At 35.4% G+C, this 14,004-nt stretch overlaps 1 protein-coding gene across 14 annotated transcripts in view; it reads right to left on the reverse strand.

The window, feature by feature from the left end:
- The window catches only part of DST (dystonin), a 494,203-nt gene that overhangs the window by 55,795 nt on the left and 424,404 nt on the right, over positions 1–14,004 (reverse strand). For all 14 annotated transcript variants that reach the window (XM_024929292.4, XM_063604922.1, XM_008954352.4 and 11 more), the window contains 5 exons: positions 13,672–13,913; positions 12,543–12,749; positions 3,679–3,798; positions 3,376–3,483; positions 1,637–1,855 (listed from right to left, as the gene is read on the reverse strand). In XM_024929292.4, coding sequence (XP_024785060.4) covers positions 1,637–1,855; positions 3,376–3,483; positions 3,679–3,798; positions 12,543–12,749; positions 13,672–13,913 — 896 coding nt within the window. The remainder of the gene's footprint in view (positions 1–1,636; positions 1,856–3,375; positions 3,484–3,678; positions 3,799–12,542; positions 12,750–13,671; positions 13,914–14,004) is intronic.

Genomic DNA, 14,004 nt, shown 5'->3' on the forward strand with positions numbered 1-14,004 from the left:
GTCATAGGAGTCCAGTCATGCTGGAGCTATCCGGTGTGACTTGATATCTATCATGTGGTAACATGGCCCTTGGAGCCATTTTTCATTCCTGGCTAGAATGAACTAGATTTTCCCCCAAAATACATGGAGAAGATGCTGTAGAGCTGGAAAAGAAATGCCATCCTAGGAGGCTACAAATATTCTGCAACAGCAAAGCTTTTAGTTTAAACAATTTGAAGATGTGGCTACAAAGTTTTGTACCTCCCTTTATACAGACAATCACAAATTTGTTTTGAGAGCTTACAGATTATGCAAAAAGGCAAAAAAACTCAATTTTTAAAATTTCAGCTCAATAATGAGCCTTTCCATACTATTTGATGCTATGCTAAAAATGTGGCTATTCAAATCACCTCAGCATAGAAATCCATGAAACATTTTTTATTTAAAATAATTCAGTAAGTAGATATCAGATTTCTGCCACAAATAAATCTTTATACAAAAATTGAATTCTACATACTTGTCTTTCTCCTGCTGAACCATTTAGATAGAACTCCATAAGATTCCCGTTCTATATTAAATAAAGTTAAAGTGTGGTCTCTAAAACTCTCTTTTAAATAAATACTTCAGTATAGTCTTCAATGCCAATTCATTAAAAAGGTAAACAAACAAGATTAACAAGATGTCACATATTCCAAACAATGATGTAATAAACCCTGAATTGAACTTTTCCCTCCCTCTCTCTCTCTCCCTCTCTCTCTCTCTCCCTCCTTCTCTCTTGGGCACAGGCATACACACACATACACACACACACACACACACACCCTCATGCGCATACACACACACATGCACACCATGATTAGTCTCAGAGTACATTCTGTACAGATCTGGAAGAGCAACTAGGTTCACAAGTCCATAAATAGCAAGAAATCTAGTTTTTTTCTGACAGTCTGGAATGCTCTCTCACATAAACCCTTACAAAATTTTAAGCCATATTAACAATTAAGTGACTGCTGAAAAGAGGGCTTTATGTGCCATTTCATACATGTTTAAAATGTGATGTAACTGTAGTTGTAAATGTGCTCCTCCTACTTTACCCATTTACACTTACAGGAACAAGAACTTCAAAGGAGTTCCATGTACCTAAGGTGAACAAAATAATCTGTCTTTATACTTCATCATTTTTCCTTTTCATAGCTTTCATAATATTGCTATTTTGACACATTCATTATATTACACATTTTCTCCAAACTCAATGGCCTTGTCTGTATAATGGTTCTCCCACATATTTCCACTCTGCATTTACATTCTAAATGTATAAATTTAAAACAATTCAATGTGTGTAAATTGAAAGCACTTCAAAAGCTTAATCCTATAACATTTTTAAATGGGAATTTTTTTCTATCTAGATGATTTATACTGCATATTTTATAAAAGTTGTGATGTAATTAATGACATATACAATAAGTATATCCACATGAGTCTTCTCACTATAACCCTGTATAAGAAGCAATTATGAGGTAAGCAAATTACACAGACCAGAACACGGTATTCTAAAATGCCTTAATCATGTAAGTGTTTAACTGTACTAAAAACCACCATAAAAATCATGATTCTCTTTTAATGGGGAATACAATATTCTCTTTCACACCAGGCTTACCCGATGTTCTTCCTGCTGCTGCCTTAGAGTTTCATATTCAAGGGCTGGGGCGGGAAGCTGAGAGATGACTGATTGTGTTTCTGTCAGCCATGGCCAAAGTTCTTCATATGTTTCCCAGAATTGGTTAACCAGGGACTGTGCCCGTTCCAGCTGCAGATACCTTTCTGAATTAATCTGGCAGATGGTATCATAGTTCTTCAGTACCTTGTCCAGTTTTTTCTAGAAAATAAAAGGATGAAATGTTTAACTGGTCAGGCCAACGAGCACACACACTCCAGAGTGCTCTGTCCAGCACAGTACACCTGGACAGAGTGGGCGTTTGACAAATATATGTTAAATGAATACATCAGTTAAAGCTATTCAGATTTGAATGGTTTATACGTACAAAAGTTCACTTTAAATTAAAGTGCCTCAAGTTTTTATGAATAAGACACTGAGATCTCCAAAACCAATACGCACAATTCTCCAGTCATTCTTACAATGGCTTCAAGATTAGAAAACAAGTCCCATATGATTCTGGCAACATATATTTTGCAGAAAAAAAATAAAGACCACCTTTTGCAAATGAAATTGTCAAAATTTTTAGTTAACAAAATTAATTATATATATACACACACACATATATATGTGTATATGTGTATATATACGTGTGTGTGTATATATATATAGAAAGAGAGAGAGGGAGAGAGAGAGAGAGAAAGAGAAAGAGAGAAAGAGAAAGAAAGAGAAAGAGAAAGAGAAGGAGAAAGAGAAAGAGGAATCAAAGCAGAACATTTGCCATTGTGCTATACACGGATTTAACGGGGTAGTCACAGTGATCTAGATTATGGTATAAACTCATAGCAAAAACTAATAGCAGAAGATAAAGCACAATCATAACCCAATAAACCACAGAATAACAAAGAAATTATTTCATAACAATCTGTATTTTTCACATCAGAGTCTTTACAAAAATAATATTCAATTATAAACAAGCAAATTGCCATTGTAGAGTATAAATAAATAAAAGAGTGCATATCATTACATTGTGCATTCTATTATTTTATCTGTGGTCTACCTTAAAAGCAATGCATACTCTTTAAAATATGATTTTAGGCATAGAGATTCCTATTTTTTTTTGCCATGCACGGGGTATCTTTCCTACCAGAAGCATGAATATACATCAATTTCTTCAGGCTGCTTAGATGTCTGAATATGAATTGAACATTTTTATTTGTGGCTGGTTTTCTGCCAAATTAAAGGATAATTAAAACTACACAAGCTGAATGCTTCCTTAATTACTCAGATCATATTTTCCCTATATAGCTTACTGTAACTTTATACAAAATGGATTTCAGCATTAGAGAGAGCCACATATTTTGGTTTTTATTAAGAGGCCCAAATGTCTCTGAAGCACATAAACAATAGTTGATACATATAAAAAACAATAATTTATACTGATAATAATGGTAATATTACAGCTAACATTAACTGAATGCTTAATGCGTGCCAGTTAACCAAGGTCTCAAACCTTAATAGCCTTTGTGCCTATTCAAAAAGATTGTCCTCATAGTGATTCCCTTAAGAAATATTCCTTTCACTGTTATTCTATAAACTTGAAAAATGCCTTATTTAAACTAATTATTTTTGCTGCTTAAATGGCAGCTGTGGATAACGGAGAAGTGTTTTTCTAGGACTGAAAGCTCAACACCTGCTGTTTTTTCAAGAGTCCCACTACCAGTCCACAGACAAGATTATACCTTCATTGATTGCTTTTCCTCTTCACTGCATGCGGTCATGATTTTATGCCCAGATTTAACAAGTTCGTCAATAATATCCTTGTGTCTCAAAATCTCCATGGTGAATGTCTGTGATTTACCAAAATAAAGACAAAAAATAAAACAAGAAATTGTATGGCTAAAATGAAAACAATTAGGCTAAGTAGTTAAAAATATCACGTTATACTAGAGGGGTCTTAAAAAGTAAATCATACAAGCACATTTTATAGAGTTGGAGCACACCAGCAAATAATTCATATGGCAATTGGAAATGTATTTCTTCACCTTTTGAACTTGAAGCTGAGCAGAAGTCTGGTCTTGCTCAAGCCTGATGTCACCTAGAGACATCAATTTTTTTTCTGTTTCAGTAATCCAGGATAACTCAGCATCAGCTGCTTGGTCAAACTAAACAAAAGATAAATAATTAGGTCAGCACGTTCCTGTTCCTGATGCCAGAAAATACCTATCTACAGTTCTTTGAAATATCCTTATTACACAAGTGGAAAATCCGAGCTTGTCTCCTCATGGCATCCTAAAATAATTCGTGATAATGACTAAATTTTAAAGAAAGGAGAACTTTCCACAGAGTAATTAAACACAAGCTCTTAAAACATGTTGGATTTATAGCACTGCATTAATGATTTTAGGACAGTTAGCACTATTGCCTTCTTTTCAGGCAGTCTTAATAATTTGCACCTTAGGAGTACTGTCCAAATCTAACAGTTATGAAAGCCAACAGCCAGGTACCATCTTTTAATCATTTCACCCATCACTTCAACTCCTATGATATGCAACTAACATTCTGCTATCAAAGTACATAGTTCCAAGCAAAAAGAATAGAATATCCCCACTTATTTATTATACTATTATGTTTATAAATGCATGTGTAAATATACATCTCTATATATGCAGAGTATACCCCTAAATGATTCATGTATAATTTTTAAGCATCTCATTTAATAATGGCAGAAAACATTTTTAAGAGCATTCTTAAATATTTTAAGAAATGTTATTTTCCTGATCATAACAGTAATTAAAACAGTAATTTATAAGCACAGTACAAATTCATAAAGCAGAGAAAAACATACAGAAGAAAATTAAAACCTAGATTTAACACTGCTGGTATTGTAGTGAATTTTCTTCCACAAATCAAGAGAGAAAGATTTGTAAAAAAAATGTCTGGGATGACACTGTATAAACAGCTTCATATCCTGCTTTTTCATTTAGTATGAACATTTCCCATGTCATACTCCTTTAAATGTGATTTTCAAATAATACCATTATATTCTAGCATACCTGGATTTTCATTTAAGCTTTCTGCATTTTTGTTATTATACAAACAACCCTATAATGAATATATTTGTATATAAATTTCTGTTGGCATCTCTAGTTAGTTCCTTAGTGTAGATTCCTAGAAGTGACTATCAAGTCAAAGAGCACGAACATTTTCAATGTCTTCCATTGGATAAACCCCAGTGCCTCCCATGAATAAAATGGGCCTGTGACACCACAGTACCAACCATAAATGATCACTGAAATGACCTCAGTTGGAAGAATTAATGAGGAATGAACATTTTGGCTATTCAAGTCCAGTACTGCCAGATCTTCTAACTTTTCAAAGGAATCTGGAAATCCAGATGAGGTGGGAGAACAGGTAGGTGGGGAGAAAGATGGGTGGAGATAAGAAACTAGATTTTTAAAAATTCACACTTTAAAAACTCTGCAACACTATGCCAACTCATGGGAAGATGGAGCACATTAGCTTTTCTCTGTTCCTCATGATAAGTACACCTACAAATCCCAGGCATTATATATAAAACATACATAAGAAGATTCCACAAAGGGGAGAGAAGAGGACAGAACTACCATAGACCTTGGGCCACAAGGAAGAACACAGTGGTGAGTTCTCTGGGATTTTCTTTTTGCCTCACGTATCTAAGACTAAATACTGGAGAAACTAGCAACCACACAACACTAACGGGTACAAAGTCCCAAAACAAGCCTGCTCTCTCTAGCCAAAGAACCAGGAAAGGAGTAGTTTAGCAAAACAGACAACTTTTAAACAATAACCACTCTATTCCAACCAAACACTACAGAAAAAATGGTTGCTCCACTCACACTCATGCCAAGAAAGGACAAATGGGGGGCCTACACTTCTATCCTTGCAATGCCATGACAAGGTCCCCAACACTCTTGCCGGGAGATGTTAGAGAATGCCAAGTAGGGAGCCAGAATTTTCATCCCCAGATCATCCTGTCAGTTGAGACCATGTGGGGAGGCTGGGCTTCCACCCCCACTAAGCAATAACGAACTGCCCCTCCCTCCACTCCTCTGGGGTGATATCAGAGAAGGCCTAGTGGAGAGTCAGGATCTTCATCATCACTCAGTGTGTCACCATCACAGCCACCTGCACCGTGGTACCAGTAGAGACCACATAGGGAGGTGGAACTCCCACTCCCACTCAGCAGAAATGACGAGCCATCTCCTAGGTGTCAACAGAGGTTGAATTGGGAACCTGGACTTCTACCTTCACCTGGTAGCACCCCCACCTTCTGCCAGAGTGGTAAGAGGAAGGCAGCTAAAACAGAAAGCTTAAGTTCTAACACTCATAACATCATATAAGAGCCAGGAAAATCTCAAACTGAATTAAAGAAGATAATCAAATAGATGCCAATACCCAGATGGCAGACATGTTAGAATTACCTGACAATGATTTTAAAGCAGCCATGATAAAAATGCTTCAATGAGTACTTCTGAATGTTCACAGTTGAAACAAATGAGAAATTAGAAGGCTTCATCAACAACACAGAACATCTCAGCAAAGAAAAAGAATATACAGTATAAAGAAGAACCAAATGAAAATGTAGAACTGAAAAATATAACTGAAATAAAAATCTCAGTGGATGAGCTCAATGAAGGGGACAGAAGAAAGAATCAGTGAAGGAAAAGAAATTACCACTTAGAAATAGAAATGGAAATTACCCAAACTGAATAATAGAAAATAACTTTAAAAATAATCAGAACTGCAGGTACCTGTGGAACTACAACAAAAGTCCTAATATTCATGTTATCAGAGTCCCAGAAGGAGAAGAGAAAGAGATTGTGACTGAAAAAATACTTGAACATTCTTGAAATAACATTATAGAAATGGAGAATAGCTTTGTGGTTGACAAAAGTTAGGGAGGGGAGGGTGGGATGGAATGGGTATGGCTCACAGAGCAGCATGAAGAATTCTTGTGGTGAGGGGAATATTCTGTATCTTGACTGTATCAATGTCAATATGCTGCTTGTGATATTTTACTATAAAGATGTTACCACTGGGGAAAACTGAGTAGAGGATACAATGGGATCTCTCTGTATTGTTTCTACAACTGCAGGTGAACTTAGAATTATCTTAAAACAAGTTTAATTTTAATAAGACATTGTATACGTGTATCAAAATAACTTATGTACCTCATAAATATACACATCTACTATGTGTCCATAAAAATTAAAAATTAAAAGAAAATATATTAAATACAAAAAATTTTAAAAGAAAGAAAACCAACTCTGTGGGTAACGTCTCACCTATAAGTTCCTATTTGTGTTTTCTCTCTTCGATGTAATACTGCCCAATTGCCCTTCAGGTAGAATGTGCTAATGTACACTCCCACAAGCAGTGTTTTGCTATAACTTCATAAACGTGGGGTATAATTTATTTTTTGATATTGAAAATTTAATATCGTCAAGTTTATAGGTAGACTTTCTGTAATTATAAGGAAACCAAGAAACCACTTAAAATAATCTATCTTAAGCTGGTTCAATAATTTCTGTGATATTATTTAATTTCAAATGAAGTTATTCATGAGCAATTATTGATCAATATGAAAACAAAAGAAAAACATTTCATCAACTAATTCAGCAGCTTCAGGTGTGGAGAAAGAATCCCCATGAAAAAGAAGTGAAAGAGTCTTCTGTGGATTCTTACTTTTCAAGGCATATAAAGCTATAGGTAAAAATTGATTATGTGATTCATTTAAAGAATATAAGACTGAAAAAAACAGTTCAGGCCTTTCTACCTGAGTGTAAATACTGCAAGATATCTGAATAAAATTTAACAGTTATAAATTTTTTTCTTCTACTGGTTCCTGAAAAAAAAAATAAAGTAATACCCCACCCCTCTTGTTTGTGTTCAGCCTGACAGTATTTAAATGAGTGTCCTCATAAAGACAGTCAGGCTGTGAAATATTAATATTAGTTTAACACTATGTCTTCCCTATTTAAAAAAAAAAAAAAAACTTTCCAGCAATAAACAGTATGGTGATATCATCTAAGTTGCCAAAAAAGGAAAGCTGAAATCCAAACAATGTTTCTTTGATCAAGTCAAACATTTGCTCTGTTAAGGAAAAAAAAAAAAAAAAAAGACTTCAAACAGATATTTCCCGCCTGTCATCTGAGAAACTTTTAAAATTAAATTATCAAATATTGTTAAGCAACAAAGGGAGTAGCTACAGGATCTACATTAAGTAATTTATAGTAAGGCGAGGCATTTTAGGTCTATGACTCACTCAAATGACTGGTTAACATTTCTAATGGACCATAAACATGGTCCATAAACATATTTCTAATGGACCATAAACATGGCTCACTTTACATGTAAGCAACATGGAGAGAAATACACTAGGTCAAATTTTAGTAAATTTGTTTACTACTCATACAAGTAGTAAAATCTGACTTAACATAAAATGTTGATAATCTTGGCATCCATAATTGTATTTGGGGAAATACTTTAATAGCATCAGAGGAGCCGAACCACCAACTCTAGCTACTGTAACTTCTGTTTATAGTTGAATTAGCCTTCAGGAATTTTCTAAAAGTTAGTGCAAGACATTTTAAGTAGCTACATCTAAATATGCCTGAAAAACACTCTCTAAAACAGTAACAGCCAGCATCCTACTGAGCACATTGTTCTAAGTGCTTAACATGCAATACCTCCTTTAATCCTGACAGCTGTATCATGTATTACCATATTACCATTAACTCCATTTCCAGCTTAGAAAAATGAGGTAAAGGGAAGTTAACTAACTTACCAAAGACTACTCAGGTAGTAAACGCTGAGCCTGAGATTCTAATGAAGGTGGTCTGACTTCTAGACTGCCAAATATCACAACAGTCAATACACAATAGGTTTTAATAGAGGTTTAAGGCAAACTGATAAGCAAACCTTAACCTCAAGGACATCCTTTTCACTCCCTTCCCCTGACTGGGGATCTTATCACTTTCTTTTGATTAGCATTTCCTTCCACTTTGCTTGTCTTTATTTATAACACAAGACATATTTTCCCATCCACAACACCTGGAGGGTCTGAACAAATCTCATTTCCGTAGGAGATGTTTCCTTCTGGTCCTTTAAAAAAAAATAAACAGGTGATATTTTTCTCCAGGCTGATTCCTAATGACCCAATGAGTTGTTTGCATTAACTGCACCCAAACCACCAATCCAAGGGCCTTTCTAACAGGGTTATTATGGGGCCCACTTACATAAGCCAAGCAATTAGAACTGCTGAAGAAAGCTTGGGATTCCCAGACCCAGTAAGATATACATATTTTAGCAACTACTGACAGTTGTACATTATAAGAAGCAAAGGATGATGAATTGCTCTGAGGCTTAAAGAATCAAGGTAGTCTGAATTCAGAACCCAAGTCTGCACATTTTTCAAGCAAAAGTGCCTTTCTCCATTTCCACAAAGCTTGTAGAAAGAAAGCAACAAAGGTATGCTACTCTGCGTAGGTTTAAAATGCAAAAATACGTACAGTTTATAACTCCGATAATGGCATGTATTGTAAAAGGGAGGCAGTCCAGCTCAACATCATTATTTACTAAGCTGCCTTGTCCCATTCAGATTCTTCCTAAAAGTAATGAATGGGCCCAACTACTTTAAAAAATAATACCCTTTTTAGAATATCAATGCCCGCAAATCTAGAGTCAGATTTGGGGGACTGGTGGGTGGTATCAGTGAATGTACAAGTTCTTACTCATTCACCCATTACTGAGGTTTTTCAATTATTTCTCAAATAATAACAAATAGGGCCTTCACACCTATGTTATGAAAGTTCAATAGCGTATCTTTTCAAAACTGTTATTGTGATATAGGATTAACAAGAAAATCTAACCCTGTCAAATCAAAACTTTTTAAAAACCTAAATTTATACAAAGTGGTTACAAAGTATGTGCTAATGAGAAGGTATCTGTATGTTCCCTTCTGTTCTCCCTTCAAACTTTTAAGTCTTTTCCATGTTTTTCTTGACATCTTCCATGCTGATGATTAGAAGTCAATACATTCTGCGATTGTGGCTTGACAGTTCACAAAGTGCTTATGCTTTTGTTAAATTTCAAAAAGCAGGTTGACATTATAAAAGAGGTAAATCTGTATATATGCAACCTTAAAACTGGGAAAAAATATGAAGTATCTTAAGAGATATTTCTGCTCAGAAAACAGAACACCTAGTCATTGAAAATCTAATTTAACTCTCCCTGATTTAACTGGGACAAATCATTAAATCTATAAATTTTAAAATTGTTAAGTATTATTCAAGACACATGTCCTTACCCCATCATGTGTGGCTGTTGGTAGGCTGGGGGCAGGGGTCTGGGGGAAGAGTCACTGTTAATAAAACAAATTGCATATGACTAAAGGTGTGTCTAAAAAGATGAGCTCAGGTCATATCGTGTCCCTATTTCATACAGAGAAGAGACTCAGAATGGTAATTTGTTTAAACAATGCAAAACAGATAGTCCAAAATACGTGGCTAATGTCCAGGTCTAAAGATATGCTTTTTTTAATCACTCCTTTTTATATTTCATGGATGTAGTTATTGGGTAAAACAGAAAACAAACATTTTTATCAAACTGTACTCTGGTCCTAATTCCAAACATCTATAAGTAGGCAACCTTATAAAATATTTCAGGGATATATTAGCTCCTTTATAAACTTGAAAATTATGAGTTTAGAAACTTATCTTTTAAGTGCAAAATCTCTGCCACACCAGGAAGACAGGTACCTACTACTCTATTCTTACGTTTCCCTACACAGTAATGTTTTATGATCCTTTTAGTGTTGTATTCCCATCCTCCACAGTCTTTATAGCTGGAAATATTCTCATTATATACCTCCACTTTGTTGTAATAATGGAACCTTCGGATTATTGAAGAATTTTTAGAAAAAAAATGGTTTACCACCCTCGAGGGTTTTTCTCTATATATAATTTATGAGGAGGCACAGCAGTGAGGGAGAATGAGATATGGATTAAATTTTAGTTGCTACTCTGCCACTTACTGCTTGTGAGACCACATGCAAGTCACTTTATCCCATGCATGCTGGGCATGTTCCTCCCAGCTCTAAACATCTGTGTGTCTATGTAGCCTTATTGGAGGTATTTTCATTGGACAGACTTGCAGGTATTTCAAAGAAATGAAGATAAAAAATACACACATGAACAACCAGAAGATATCAGTGGCATTAAGATGTGTAATCTATTGGTAGTAAGACTTTTACTATATACATTGTCTTTCACTTTCAAAAGGATTTTACTATATAAATTCTCCTTCTCTTTCAAGACGAAGACTGGAAGGATACAGACCAAATTGCTTACATATGCTTTCTTTCATGAATTTTTCTATATTCTTTGAGAAAATCTTGAAATTTTAAATAAGGACTAATTCTATCAGAAAAAAAAAAAAATCGTTATTTTCCTAAAGGATTCTGGAAGACTTACACTGACTTACTTTCCCCCATGCCTTTGGAAATTATATGCAAAACCTTGAAGAACCTGGCCACAGTTAATGACCTTGGCACATATCAGAGATTACTAACCAGTGAAAACTCAATCTGTGATTGTGCCCTTATTACTGTCTCACTTTACTGAACCAGCCAACCATAGTCAACTTCTCAAGAAATTCTTACTCCCAAGAGTACAGAATAATTTTCTTGCGGTTTAGAGAAGCCTTCAGTGCCAGTTGGGAAACGTTCAAATACATTTCAGTGAAAAAAATATATTTTTCAATAGTTAAATAAACTTCACAAATAAACACCCTCATTTTCCTATAATAATGAGGCATACAAACTCCTCTGTTTAAACAGAGTCACACAAATACATTCCTCAAGCATGAATGCCCTCCTTCACAAAAATTTCTTAGCCAGGGCTTTTGCTATCACTGCATTTCATCAGCTGTTGTGATCCCAGAGCACAGCACTAAAATGAGGAGCAGAACATTATGCTTTAGAACTAACTATAAATTCCATTTCTATGGCAACATTAGAAAATTAATTCTGGATGCTCCCACAGAATCAGCTTGATTTATGCCTCTTGCTTTTGGCTCATACTAGTAAAAGCTTAGTCGTACACCATCACAAGCTCTGCTCTAAAGTACAGTGCAATATCATACTACCCCCACACATAAACTTTGTAGTAACTGTGATGACTTAATATAAATATTCACAGAAATTTCAACTAAAGTTAATCAACACATGTATTATATTACGAACTTCTATTTCCAGGACCCTACTCATTGCCCACAGTCTTCCCAGGGAGCTGTGGCTAAGGGCTGAATGCCTATAAAACTCTTGGAGTATATATTCTGCAGGAGTTATAGACAAATTGGAACCTATCATCTTTTCCCCCCTTCTGTCATCTTCAGAAAAAAACTTCACATTACCAACAAAACTGCTTCCTTTTTAAAAAGAAAACATTCTCTTTGCCCCAGCTTTCTGTAAATGAACAGTTAATACTGACTTACATAACAATTCACAGTATTTACTCACATACAGATTAGACTTAGTCAATACATAAAAATTAATATCAGCAATATGCATATGTGTAGACAAAAGCATTTTGTTTGGAAAGCTGGGCTGATCTTCGCAGTGTCTGACTTGGTAAGGATAAATCTGTGAAACAATGAGGCAGATGGCTGTGAACAATGTGCAGATTAGCCTTGCCCTGGTGCTCAGACGTCGAAGAAGCCCAGTCAACTTCTTTTCAAATCCACCCTTTCATTTTGGAAGCACAGCAAATGAATGGAAACAGTATTAACAGTCATCTTTGTTCAGGTAAAAGCTCCAAGAACAGCTGGAGAAAATTTATTGCCTAAACAACAAACCATTTTTCCCTACCTGCTGTGATCGCAGAATGGCTGCATCGATCTCCTCCACCTTCTGAGTGATGGTGTCGCTCACTAATCGGTAGCGCTCATTGTCCTCAGCTACCATTTTCTCAAGTCCTTCTCTTGCCCTCCATGGTACCAGTTCCAGCAAAGCATTGCTCACTTCATTAAGGGAGTCCAGTAAGGCTTTGTTGTTCTTAGCTTCCTTTTTCAGTTCCTGAAAACATACAAATAAGTAAGTAACACTTAAGAGCTTCAACAGACTTTTCCTTTAACTGTTCTTGGAGCTCAAGTCCTTCGCAGGCGAATAATGTGATGCTTTGCCCCACTCCCCCCCTCCCTTAGTTTCAGTCGAGTTAAATAAACCTTTTTTATCTAAAGCTATTTTGCAAAAAGAAAAATGTTTCCTGAGAAGTTCAAAGAACAATTCATTTGTCGACACGGCAAGATTTTATCTTTGAAATTTAATATAAATATTTAAAATTTCAGAAGCAAAAACAAGCAAGTTAACATGTATTATTCTTTGCTTTCTGGGAACCTCTAAGTAATCAGGTAACAGAAAAGTAAAATGAAGAGGATATTCCAAGCCAGAATTAAGTGACCCTCAAAATGATGACAAACTGGCTTTAAATCATGACAGTAGAATCATTACAGGCTCAGTGAGCCTGATCTCACCAACTCCCTTTCACCCACATGTGATCATACTTCAAGGATGATAAAAACAGAGGCTGATATCTTGGAAAAGAGGAATGATTACCATGCAGTATACTACATTTGTGATATAATTAGAAAACCCACCCCATGTTATCTTATAGAAATATTGGTATTCCAACCAAATTATGTGTGTCTCTGAAATAATGATCATTTTCCTTTTTTTTTGTTTTCATCATTCTGTTCCTTGGGTAATAAACTATACTCCCAAATATAGGACTCTTGCAACAATTATAACATACTGTTTTCATCTCTGGGCTCCTAAAACTTTAAACAGTTGATCTGCTGCCAATTTCTATTGGGTCTCCACCCAACAAGGCATCCTTCAGCATATGTAATGACATAAGACAAATATAATTTTATTTTTGTGTGAATAAGACTGCCTAAAAGATAAAAGACTAATCCAAAATGCAGAAATCAGAGCTTACCTTTTGTCTCATTTGTGCTTGACTTGCTTCTTCTCCTTTCAGAACCTGAGTTTCATATGAAAGTAATTCCACCTCCACTTTGTCCAGCCAGGTACACAGCTCTTCGTGTGTGGAGTGCAGCCGCCTTGCAAGCTGCAGCGCCTGTTCCAGAGTCTTGGCCACATCAGTGCTCAGTTTAGTAATGTCTTTGTACCTTGCTTTAATGGCTTCCAATTTATCTTGAATTATTAAAACTTCATCACCTAAAATTTCAAAGTCACATTATTTCTTATGAAAGAAAAAAAAGGCAGGGGGAGGGTTTCTTCAGATATTATGGAACACTGATGAAATTTC

Source organism: Pan paniscus, chromosome 5 (assembly GCF_029289425.2).
Source record: "Pan paniscus chromosome 5, NHGRI_mPanPan1-v2.0_pri, whole genome shotgun sequence".
NCBI classification, from domain to species: domain Eukaryota; kingdom Metazoa; phylum Chordata; class Mammalia; order Primates; family Hominidae; genus Pan; species Pan paniscus.